At 41.8% G+C, this 13,107-nt stretch overlaps 1 protein-coding gene across 38 annotated transcripts in view; it reads right to left on the minus strand.

Annotated features, from left to right (window-relative positions):
- Positions 1-3,971: 3,971 nt before the first annotated feature.
- DLG2 (discs large MAGUK scaffold protein 2) overlaps positions 3,972-13,107 on the minus strand; it is a 997,741-nt gene continuing 988,605 nt past the window's right edge. For all 38 annotated transcript variants that reach the window (XM_030474393.1, XM_030474424.1, XM_032919710.1 and 35 more), the window contains 2 exons: positions 10,425-10,516; positions 3,972-9,406 (listed from right to left, as the gene is read on the minus strand). In XM_030474393.1, coding sequence (XP_030330253.1) covers positions 9,300-9,406; positions 10,425-10,516 — 199 coding nt within the window. In that variant the 3' untranslated portion in view covers positions 3,972-9,299. The remainder of the gene's footprint in view (positions 9,407-10,424; positions 10,517-13,107) is intronic.

A 13,107-nucleotide genomic window follows, 5' to 3' on the forward strand; every position in this document is an offset into this window, starting at 1 on the left:
AAATTGGTATTTGCCCTATTTAACATTCTGCTTAGTGACCTGTTATCCTCCATCTGTAGCACTGCTGGTTAATGGAGCGAAGCAGGCACTGAATAATGTGAGACCTTCCCACTCCCACACCTCCGTCAGCTCTGTATGAGACCTATGGCCTCATTTCTGCACCTGCTACAGCTGATGAGGTGACCACCCCTTTCCCATCCTGAATCCAGCCAGCTCAGTGAGGCACTATCCACTTACCTCACCTCCATACACTGCACCCATTCCCCAAATCCAGTTCCACCATGGACCAAGTTCAGGCAAGCACCTAAGCTTGTTTAGTTGGAAATGCTCCTTCTGCCAGTTGCCTTGGAGCTGGTTATCTACAGAGATTTCTCTGTTTAGCAGGCACAGCCTCAGAACAGTGTTTTCCATCTCATTTGGTATCACTAAAACAGGATGATATGGTATCTATTGAAAAAAAGAAGCTTCGGATATGCTGCCTGTAAGATTATATTGTAAACTGATAAGCATTCTTATCTACAGCAAATCCAGCCCTATTAAAAAAAGGATTATTTACAGATGAGGAGTTAAAAGCTTAGAAAATATTTGTCTAATATTTCACTGGAGGTATATTGCCATTACTCAGCAACTGACTCCCAACAAATCACATCCAGGCAGGCAGAATACAGCCAATAAATATACCACCAGAGGAGGAAAAAGGGTGCTTTGGTGACTCTTGTATCCTGCAAAGCCTGTCCCAAATCCCTATCGTGTACAGGCAATGACAGGGATGTAAGACAAGCGTTGCCCTCAGATCCTTTAGATTCGCTCTGTGAGTCATTGGCTTGACAGCGTTTTAAATACTTCCCGTTAAAACAGAGAGAAAGAAATGAGTGTTTGACATAGGTTTGACACTCTCAGTACTTAAACATGGTGATGACTGTGACAATTAAGCCTGTGCTTTGACTTAGAAGATAATGAACATCCCCTTGACCATCTGTTATTGCAGATGGCACAGTGGCAACACCCTCTCTTGGGAAAAAGGGAGAAGGTGGCAAGAAGACCTTAAAGATAATGTCTCCTTGGAGTTTGGTATGATTTTCGTTCAGACCAACCTGCTGGGGCAGGTATGTCAGGCAGAGATCAGACAGGGTCTGGTGGTGCCGCTGGTGAGTTTCTGCTGCAGACTGGGACTTCATGTGAGCTGTTGTTAGGGGTGGATTCAACTCCAGGTTCCCAGCATCTGTGTACTTTTCTTACATCTTACTTTTCTTAAAGCCTATCCCAGAGTTCTGCAGCTTATAAACATCTGCAAATTGCAATTTATAACTGACACCCTATTGCATTTCTAGACTCTACTGCAAGGCAAAGTCTTTGGCAGTGTCAGGGAGTCACTGTGTGGAAAGGAATCCATAAAAGTCTTAGGTGGAAGCTCTTTATCCATACATACCAGAGCAAGCCCTCAAATTCAGGCTAGTTGTTTAGTCTGACACATCAGTTCATCAGTTGGTGTGGTGGAGGGGCCAGCTGTGTATTGCTTGTCTACTGATGTTATAACAACCCTATTACTATTACGCTAATGATATATTAGACCTAATTCATTTTCCCTGGTTGCCACCACCTGCTTCTGCTCAGATCAACGGCTAATGAGCAGTTGACAATAGTTAATGGGCTTCTGCAGTGAGCATTGCAATTTCTTCACTGACTAAAATGGTATCTCTTCAGGGCACCGAGCTCTGCTTCCCTGGGATATTTGGCACCATTAGGTCCCTTCCCAGTGTGCTGGGTAGGAACCATCTCCATCAGCAAGAGACTGCAGTGGTGGGTGCTATCCAGAGCAGCCCTCCTTCACTGAGTAGGGAAGCTGTGCTTTTGTACACAGCTTTCCAAACTGGTCTATAGACCAGTTCAGCTGTGGCTGTTTTACTGGTGACATGTCCAGCCAACCAACCCAAGCAGCCATGGTGCCACCTTCCTTGCAACAGGCTTTGTAATGGTGCTGTTGGTGAGTCGTGCTCTGATAAGGCTATTATGATAACTATTCCTGCCTTTTCTGAGACTGTTGATTGCTGTATGGATTGCTGGTGGGGATGAGGATCTGGTGTGTGCCCAGAGATTTAGTAACTGATCTGCACTTTCCTGCTCTCCCAGTGGTGACATAGGGACCCAGGTGTCATTGCCTTGCTGCGTGCCAGCTGTAAAGTGCTACCATTATAGTGCAATGAATAACTTGCTGATGCCAGATGGATACCTAAATTCCTTTGAAAATCAGTGTGAAATGACCTTCCTGAGATGGATTAGAACACTTAGCTCACTGTACATAGAAATACTGCCTGACTTATATATACTGTAGTCACCGTGCAGCTCTGGTCCCAAATAACTTTTCAAACTGGGACACAGTGTCTTTAAAGCTACATGGGTGTGATTTAACAACTGAGTCCAGACATTTGGCTGGCTTTGTGAAGAGACCATTAAAAGGCAGTGGGACAAATGAGAGGTGACCATTCAGGGCAACAGGCCGGCAGTGTTTGTCACCACTGCCTGAATCAATAGTCACAGCATGTTTAGATTCCTGCAATTTAAAGTATTTCCTGCTTCCCAGGCATTTTATAAAGATTGTTTTCCAACTTTTCTCTTGTTTTTGCAGAACACAGTCTGGGGAATTAGCTCAGGTTTGCCTAGAAGAAAGTTGGTTAATAAGTGTAGTGGGTTGACCTTGGCTGGACACCAGGAACCTCTGCTCTGATGCCTGGAGCACCTCATGCCCCCTTCTGCACTGACCTTGGTGTCTGCAGAGGTGTTGTTCTCACATATTGTCACTCCTTTCTCAGGCTGCTGTTGAGCAGGTTTTTTTTCCCCTTAACTATGTTATCCCAGAGACACTACCACCATTGCTGATGGGCTCAGCCTTGGCCAGTGTTGGGTCTGTGTTGCAGCCGGCTGGCATTGGCTTTGTTTGGGGGAAGCTTCTGACACCTTCTCACAGAAGTCACCCCTGCAGCCTCCCCTCTACCAACACCTTGCCACACAAACCCAATAGATTAAGAGATGCTGCTCTGTAATGAAGAGCCCACCTACAGACTGCTTTGTACAGTGTTGCTCAGGAAAACAACTTCAGATTGTTGCCAAGGTTGTTGGAGCAGTAACTTTGCTTTGAAAAATCTCTCAGTAAACAGGCTGACATCTCAAAAATAACTTGCTAACTCTTTTTATTTCCCATAAGTTGTTCTTATCTGCATATCAATGGGAATTGTTGTTTGGATTCTCTCCCTCTTCTAAATCTATTGGAGAAGTCTAAAGCATCACAATGAATGTTTAGATGATTAACCATCCTTGTGATTATGCATGTAAAACTTTGTGGACAGAGTTTTTCTCCCTATAGAGTCCGCTGTAGCTCCCAGAGCCATATGGAGGCTCTGTGGTTCTATGCAGGCTTGAAAACAATATCCCTGTCATGTTTCTGCTTCTGCTGGCAACTGACAATGTCCCTGTGGCCTCCCTGGAGCCCACAAGTCTGCCTTTGGGATGGCCAAAGGTTCCTGGGCTGTTGGGACCCCATAGCACAACTGAGTTAATGCTCCACTAACCTGCTCATAAGCATGTAATTGTTACAGACAGTCCTTATCCCAATGGATGTGCTGTGATGTCAGAAACATGGAACAATCCTTTATTTAAAAGAAATATTCTGATTATTATTCACCACAGTGCTGATGATGCCCAATACACAGCTGAAGTGCAGTAAGGAGGAAGGGGCAGTGCTTCACCAGAGTGAATCTTCTTGGTGGCAACTTTCATGTCAATGTGAAGTCAAAAAGGGAAAGAAAAAAGTGCAAGAAAGAAAAAAGTTTCTGCATCCTCAGTCATTTCTTAAACCAGGAATGTCCTGTGTGATCGATGTGTCTCAGGACATATTAAGAGCATATTCATTCTCTTCTACTATTCTGCTTTAAGGAAAAAAGACAAATTATGCCTTGTGAAGAAGCCATTTGCTATAAAGTGTAAAAATGCTTTAATATTAATATTTTATAATAAAATTCATGACATATTTATAAACACTCTATCAAGCATTTACAACTGAACCACAGCTGAGAGCTTGGACTGGAATAAATAAGCAAGGACACAGCTAGTATGAAATATACATCTTAATTTTTATAATCGTGTGTGCTTTATTCTTTACACAAATGGAATGAATGCGCAAGAGTATTTACACATAACAGGAGTGTAAGCTGGACAAGGGTGTTCTGTAAACTCCAGTTCAGATTCTGAGTACCCCACACTACAGCTGGACTGAGAAACATCCTGCTCAAGAGACGCGCGCCGGCCAGCGTGCCGGATGGAGCAGCCTGCAGAGCACAGGCTGCTGCACTCGGAGACTCAGAGTGGCCGATTCCAACTGAGGAACACAAATCCAGAAATTAAAAGGTTGCTATCCCACTAAGAGCCAACAGTGTTGCCTTTTTTAATTCTTTTTTTTCCTTTTTTTTTTTCTTCCCCAAAATATCTTGCCTAGGATGCTGGCTACCACTCATCCCCAGAAATGCTGTTTTACACCAGGGCAAGTTGCCTGAGCTGTAGGTCAGGGCCATAAGCTGCTAACGCGATGTGAGGGGTAATGGATTGCACCTCATGCTCCTCACCTTCAAGACAGTCTCAAAAGGGGTAGTGGTTCCTATTGCTCTCGGTGAGATGTCAGTGGGGCTGAAGCCTTCTGAAAACTTGGCTACAGCATTTGAGCTATGGGGTGTCTTTTTGTTCAGCAATTTCATAGCCCCTACCTCAAAATGATCTCGGTCTATGACTTGACCCTCTGTGTGCTGCAGTAAAGTAAGCAGTAGATAACAATGGAAAGTGCTGAGCTGCTGTTTAATCATGTAGCCTTGGTGTTTTACAGTAATGCTAAAAAATCGGTGTAATGGGGAGAGCAGATGTGTAACTTCAGGTGGTGTAAATGGGATGGACTCCACTGAAATCCATCATAGAATCATAGGATGGTTTGGGCTGGAAGGGACCTTAAAGATCATCTGGTCCAACTCCCCCAGTGGAGTGACTGTGATTTACACCAGCTGAAGATCTAGGCTAGCTATATGCTGAATAGATTTTAGATGTTATTTGCTGTTAGCCTTGATGCTGACTTGTGACCTGGAATGGGAACCTTTTTTTTTACATAATGACAACCTCATTCTTCTGAACTAATTGACAAGATGTCAGATTTTTAATGGAATAGGAAAATACATTTATTCCACCAAGGCATGGGCTTGAGCACATGAATGCAGTTGCACAGTGAACCGCATGCATAACATGGCAGACAAAATGTTCAAGAGAAAAAAGGTTGAGAATCACAGCTGTGAAAGATAAAAGACCACTTTCTCTGAACACGGCAGATATTATGGCTTTAAATCTGCAGCTTAAAGAGAAGATTGAGACTTTATCCATTAACACTGTTTTTCCTACAAATATCCTTCTGTGTTGTCACTCACTGAATCCTCAGGTTATGGATATGAATTGAAGAACAAAGAATAAAATATAAGGAAACCAAAAGCAAAACACAATTTGACTGAGCAAGTAACAGCCAAAGTGTAACACCAACAAATTCTCCATAGAAAACTAATGTAAATAGGGAGGTGGATAACTAGGACACTGTCGCTGGCTCGTAGTGGTTATTAGCTCAGGTTCCACACTGCTCTCCAGGATGAGGATTTGAAATTTCAGTGCAACGGAGAGATTTCTTATCCTTGACTTTCACAGGGTGGTTCCTAGGACCCTATCCACACCGGAGCATCAAACCATGCTAGCTACAAACACAATTACATCACAGAATATTTATCTAGAAACAGCCTTTACTACCAAAGAAATTACAAAGTGCTAGCATGGACAGGGTACCTCTGTAGGAAGGGGGAATTAAGCAAGAAAGAGGCTCTTTCACTGGTTGATGGTCAGACCGTAAGACCAGTAAAGAGTGCCGTGTCACTGAGCCCTCTTAGCAAGCTCTCAATGAGTCAGTGCATGGAAGGTGTTTTGTGGCAAGGAGAAATAAATAGGTTGTAATATTGCACATCTGCACAAAGCTAGCAAGATGTCATTGTGATCATTCATGGGTGGACAAAAAGCTGTGATCATTTTGGTTCTGCTTAGACCCTACAGTGCTACACACTGTGCCAGAACATGAGAAATAGCACCAGGGGTGTGATCTGGCACTTTTCCTAAAGGGTCCAGCATTTGCATTTGTCTAATGTTTAGACACTTGCAAGTCTTTTATATGGACAGAAAAGGGATCTGATTACGCTAAGCTGTGTTAGCACCAATATGGTCTTGGGTGCCAACTGCTGTGGGTTGTGAGTTTGGACTTTGTATGGGTTGGGGGTTTTTTTGCACCAGATGTAATTTTGCATGAATCTTATGTTTCTCTTCCTCCTCCCACTACCACCCAGCATGATCTGAACAGCTGCAATGCAAAATAGAACTGCAGCTCCGAGGATGCTGAAACATGGAACGCAAAACGTCAACGCACAAAACAAATGGGAGTACAAGTCCTAAGGGAAATAAGACCTCTCACTGCTTCTCTTGGTGATTTGGTTTCAAATATAGGTTTTATTTAAAAAAAAACCAAAAACCAAAAACCAAAAAACAAAAAAACAAAAAAAAAAAGAAAAAAAGAAAAAAAAGAAGTGCAATGGCAACCCTAAACTGGAAGCACAAACAACAGACAGGGGAAAATAAATAATGTTACTACAGTAACCAAGGACTGATGGAAAAATTGATTGTACTCAGCCATAGTGTTACTGTTCACCGTAAAGCACAGCACATGACAAAGCAAAACAGTTACTAGTAGGATAGTACCGTAAAAGGCTGCATGCTGAACTAAGAAACAAAGAAGCAGATGTGATTGATTGCTTAAAAACAGAGCTGAAAATTAGAGTTAAGTTCCTCCTTTAGGATACTTGTTGTTTTTTTTTTTCAGGACTGGTGGGCTATTTCCCAACCTGGGGCAGTAGTACTTTGCCAGCATGGAAAATCCATGGCTTCCAAAGATCTGGGGTCACTCTGTGGATTTCTGCAGAATTATCCAAAATCCAAGCTTTCATTCATTTACATTTTGTAAAAATAAAGGTTTCTAGCCCTTCTGGTTTACAAAGCTCTTTTGGAGACTTAACTGAAACCCTTGGTTATAAATCTGCGCTGGCCAGGCAAGAAAAATAGTAGTTACAGAAGTGTGAACTTCTCAAAGTTACCATAGTTGGGCAGTAAGTCAGAGGCCACCTCAGGGCCACTAAATGCCCATGTTTTTAACCCCATCACTGCTGGTGGCTCTATTGCAAACATCCAGCAAGTCACGCTGTCCGCGGAGGTTGGCTGGATGGACCTGTCAGGTTGACAGGGAGTAGAAACGTAAGCTTCAAATAGACAAGTAACTGAGGAGTCTATTTAGCATTTGCCCTTAAAATGTCCTTAAACATTAGGGTTCCTGAAGCCACCAGCTAAGAAGCACTGAACTCCTGCGCCGCAGCAGGCAGGAGAGTGGTGGGTTTTACAGGAAACTTGGTCCAGCAGCAGCAAAGGCAATTCAGTTTGCGATCATATCATCTCCTGCAGTTGTCCCCTTGTGTGTCAGAGTGAAGAATGGCAGCAGTATACAAAGGGCAATGTGAAGCAAGAAAAACATGCCTCCTTCTCCCCTTCTGTGCACCCCAAACTGCAATTCCACAGACTTCCCCCAAATCCCTCACAAATGTCCATTGCCTCAGTTTTTGCTTTTAAGACCCTTGTTGACTGTGAAATGAATGAAGGTACAAGTTAGTTGGTGACCTGCCTGCCTGCAAAGAGAGGAAAGATCAAGTGCTTTTGTTAATTCCTGCAAAGAAACAGGAAGAATCAAAACACATTTGGGGGTGAAGTGTGACTCCCTCCAAGAGAGAAGTTATTAACTGCATTCAAGCACTGACAAATCATCCACTTCAATTAAAAGATGCATTATCCTTTTGTGATTAGAAAAGGTCCTACAGGGCAGTCAGTTCAAGAGATCTTTCCATAGGAGTTCGTCACGATTAAATAGAGGCAAAGGAGAGGATTAAGTTGAGAGAAAAACAAGATAACAACTAGAATTTAAGGAATTATCTCGCTTGTCATTAGTAATAGAGAATCTGTTACGGAAAAGGGATAATGCAACTTGATGGTCCTCTTTACATTTTACAGTCGCACAAGGGTGTAAATATTTAATCTTTCAATTAATCAATCTTTACAAAATATCTCACAAAAACATTTTTACCTATAGAAATTAGTTTCTATACATCAATATATTTTTATTTTTATAAATTATTCCATCTTTAAGTGCCTTCTATCAATATAAATGATAAAATAGACAATCAAAAATTTTAAAGCTTTTCCCAGTTGTATCCCTCCTTGTCAACATAGGTGCTGTGAATCCTCATACATGTGTGTGTCCACATGGGAATGTGTTTGTGTGCACGTGTGTGTGATGTGAAATGCTTCCATCCTCTCCCACCCTCAAACTCCATTAAAGTAAACTACATTGTAATTAGTTCCTGATGCAATAGTGTTTCCAAAGGGGAAAAAAGAAATGCTTGACTTGGTTTCAGAACTCAAAAGATGTGCATAGTTACCAAAGTCGAGGTGTACCAACTACAAACGTGCAATGACAAGCTTAGGATAGGACCCACCTCCCAGTCAAGTCAAAGAGTGTTCTACTAGTGACTTCAGTAGGAAATGGACCAAATACTCTGAGCTTGATTTTGCAAGGTGCATGTGGCCCTGATCTAGCAAAATGCTTAAGCCTGTGCTTAGCTTTGAGCACATGAATAGTCCTACTGGAACTGATAGGACTGAACAGCATAGGGAAGGATCACAAGTGACTCCAAGTCAACAGGCTACTCGTGTGTAGGAATTGGGGTCAAGTGCTGAGCGCCTTGCAGGATCAAGCCCTATACGAGGTTCAGGAGCTGGGAGCTTCTCTTTAAAGCAATCAACACACTGAGCTCAGCCATTGGAATCGATCAAAATGTCCGCATGGGCACAGGAGGTGGCTAGCTCCCCTTGACAGAGGGTCTCCATGTCAAAAGTTTATACCTACAACTGGTGCTCTGAGCACACAACAGATTTGCTTTTTATGGTAGAAGTCTTTTTGTTCCTACCCTTTGACCCATCAGTGTCCTTCATGGCTTCAAACACTTTGTGTTGTACATTCATCAAAATTCACATTGACTGCAAAGAACATAAATGCAACAAAAACAGGAAAGCCTCCAAATAGTATATTATAGTTTTCTTCTAAATATTCTCCCGTCATAATCAGAGGTGCAGTGGCTAATTTATAATTTTTCCTTTGAAGGAATCCAGATGAAAGGCCCAGATTGTTCTTCAATTACAAGTTTGCATTGATTATATATATCTTCTAAGCTATCTCCTTGGACAATAGCTGCAGTAGAGAAAACATATTAATATTTCTTTTAATTGACATATTCTACAGCATCCAGTGTCAGCAGATGTACTCATAGATACTGATGAAATGAGAAGGAATACTCTGTCATACCCCTGCAGATGGCAACGAAGTTCAAACCAATGGCACCTCCCCATGACAGACACCCATCCCACTCCTTGTAGTGAGAAGATTGAGCTAGGTTAGTTTAGAGATCAAGCAGTTCTGCCCTAGGGGAGGGCAGCATGGTAGGTTCCCACTGTTGCAAGTTGAGCTTTACGTTTAATTTGATTTAGAAGCTACTGCAGCAGTGAGTAGCAGCAGATTTACAACCTATTCTTTTTCTTGACATGGTTATAATAAACTCATTCTCGGCTTCAAAAGTTAACTAGATCAGGCCCAAGCTGACAGAAGATAAAGCAACTGCAACACAAAGCAGTGTCTGTACTCTTAAATTCCTTGTCCCACCAGCAGAAATCTAGAACTGCAGTTCAGAATATGCGGACTGTCAGCACATGGAGGGACAACCAGGGACTTCCAAGTGTTATCCACAAATACCAGTCCCCTGAGTAGGGAGCTGCCTAAAACTGCCCAAACAAAATGCTGGGACCCAGGGCAGATCTTAAATCTTGTTTTTTTACAGATCAGGAAGAAGATGCCTTTTTCCTTCCCTCCCACGATTGAGCTTTTGTCTTGAGCTAATGAAGAATTCTTTGGTCTGTACAAATGCAATGATGCAACATTTTTACTGACTTTATTAAAAGCAGTTTTGGGCAAGGAAAGGAATCAAATTCATGCCTAGCTATTCATTCAGGGCATCAAACTTTTGAGGAGTTGAATGTCTCAACCGCTCTTGAATTTCAGGGAAACAGTAGTCTCAAGCCAGGAGTCCTTACTTTGGGCACACTATACTGATACATACTCTAGGCCAGAGACAGAGCTAATCCAGTTCTTTTGCAATAAAAGACTGCATCTTGGGGAAAAAAAAAAAAAAAAGAGGTTTTTAATAAAAACATACCTGTAAAATATTCTCCAAATTCTTGTTCTAATTTAATTGCTCGATCGTAGGTTTTCTTCGCTTGCTCCTCTGTCAGACGTTTATTCATTTCCCTAGAAACACAGAGGAAGTAATTAAAAAGTTGAGAGTCTTACAGCTTTTAAAAAGATACATTCAACTGAATCACAGGTGGATTGAGATTGATGCAAGAACCAAGTGGTGAAATTCTTCCATCAGTTCATGGGCAGTTTCAGTATTTTCATTTTATCTTTACGTACTATATACCTACATTTTTATGTACTATATACCTTCCATTTCCCATTTCTCCACTAAATTTTTATTTTGTATCCACTACTCTACATTCCCAAACAAAATACGAGGCCCAAATCTGATAACTGCTAACTGAAATGGACTTGTGGCATCAGGAACCCATAGGTAAGTCTGGGAGGCTGGAGGTCTCAAGGTCTGAGCACTTGGAACACTCCTGCCTCTAGAGCCTGCAGGAATCTCTCTATCTCCCAGGCCCAAAGCTCGCTGTCTCAGCTGAATAAGGTTATCCAAACTGCTGAAATGGAAGTGGGATTTTGATTGAGGCTAGGGCTGTGGAAGTGAAATCATGATTAAAGGCAGGATTCAGCACAGTTTCCTGATGCTGTAGAAGGAATCCAGAGCCATTGTAAACCCTGTAGGAAAGCCCCAGAAGGACCCGACATGTCTTCCAGGTGGGGACACCAGTACCAGATATCATAAGAAATCAAACTTGAGTCTTTCCAGTAGGAGGAGTTGAGTTGGAAGGAAGGAAGGAAGGAAGGAAGGAAGGAAGGAAGGAAGGAAGGAAGGAAGGGAGGGAGGGAGGGAGGAAGGAAGGGAAGGAGGCAGGGAGGGAGGGAGGAGGGAACGTTCAACTCATTTGTATGAACAGGAGTTACAGTTATGGCAGATAAACCTATAATTTTTGTGCTGTAGTAGTTACATGCATAAAAAAGACTGAACACAGTTATGCTGTCATTAAAATATCCTCTTTCTGTTCCCACAGAGCTCTCGTGTACCATGTTAAAGTTCTCCACACTAAAATAATAGTGTCTATTGGAAAGGTGTTATATCTGTTCATCTACGCACACCCTACAAGTTACCACTGCTTAGGTCAGAGTATGTATTTGTTCAGCCAGATCCTGCCTGCTTTACTTTCATTACTAAATAAATTAAATGATGCAGGATTATGTCATTATTCTCAAGACAGTTCTTTAAAAATAATTATACTGTTTATATTAAAAGAGTTCCCATTGCTGTTAGAAACTCATTTTGGGTGCTGTTTGATAAGATAAATACACATTAGCTAAACTGGCTAAAAAGATTACCTGTGGAGAGCAGGCTGTAGGGGATAAACTAATTTTGAATGCCTGAATTCATTACATTTTTCTCTTTTATTTCAGGAATTATGTTGTGTTTACATAACTTATTTATATAAGCCATATTGCTGCAAACAATCCCCAACTAGGACTGGATATGAGGACTTTTGCTGTCCCACAGAAGTTTGGATTTGTAATTAAGGGGGTCTTCCACAGCATATTTGCAGAACAAGGAATTCAAAGTCATATACTGGATTTCACTTCGTTTGTCCCTACCATACTGTCAACACTGAGGCAGGTTTAGGTTTGGAGAGTGAAGACTTTTGGCTTACTTTTAATTTATACCAGTAAGGAAAATTCTGCTGCCTCTGCATAACTTGGTGTGTCCTAAGTGAAATGTTAGCACTGCTTTGGTTTAATAATAGGATGATTGCCATAATATTCTGCATCTTCATAACACTGTTCAGTCAGTCTGTTCTTACATCAAATCAACGAAGCCTTTATGTTATTGCTACATTTCTGGTTCTGCCTAATGTATTTTTCAGACTAAGGGACACTTTTATTTATGCTTTGGTTTATCACTCCAGATGCAATGTCAGCATTAACAAATAATGGAAATATTTTATGGATGGGAAAACTGTAGGTTAAGATCTTAAAACAACCAATGCAGAAGATAGGCAATCAGACTACCCTCCCCCTTCTATACAGCAACATAATCAGAATATAATTGAATTGTAGGGCTGGAAGAAATGTCAAGTCATCCAACCCAAGATGGCTTTGGTCAGGATGGGGCTGTGCATCATTCCCTGTAATGTGGCTGAATATGCAACAACCTCATCACCAAAAGGCAGGGCCAGGGAGGATGCACGTTCATGGGCCAGCGCTCCAGTTGAGCCCTCATCCATACCCAGTAAAACAAAATAACTGCCTATTGTGCTCTTACACAACACTGATGTTAATACAGCCCACAGTGGCAGTTTCCTTTTTTGCAGCCACATTATCCATCCATTCATATTCCTGTGTGATCCATCCCAACCGCCAGATGCTTTTCTGCAGTGCTATAGCTTAATTATTCCCTGCTTGTACTCATGCTTTTCATTTTCTCTCCTTTGTCTGTGCTGAATTTCATCTTACTGATACTACACTGAGTTTTAATCTTATCCTCAAAAGTGCTTGCCACCTCGCTCAGCCTTGAGTTATTCACAAACTTTACAGAACTATTGCCCAATTCATCATTCAAGTAATTCATGAAAATGACAAATAGTCCCAAACAGGGAGCCAGCTCAGGAGATAAACTTGCAGGATTTCTGTTACCCTCCCAGTTTAACAGTGCCATTTTCAATGACTGCATTTAG

This window comes from Strigops habroptila, chromosome 2 (genome assembly GCF_004027225.2).
Source record: "Strigops habroptila isolate Jane chromosome 2, bStrHab1.2.pri, whole genome shotgun sequence".
NCBI lineage: Eukaryota > Metazoa > Chordata > Aves > Psittaciformes > Psittacidae > Strigops > Strigops habroptila.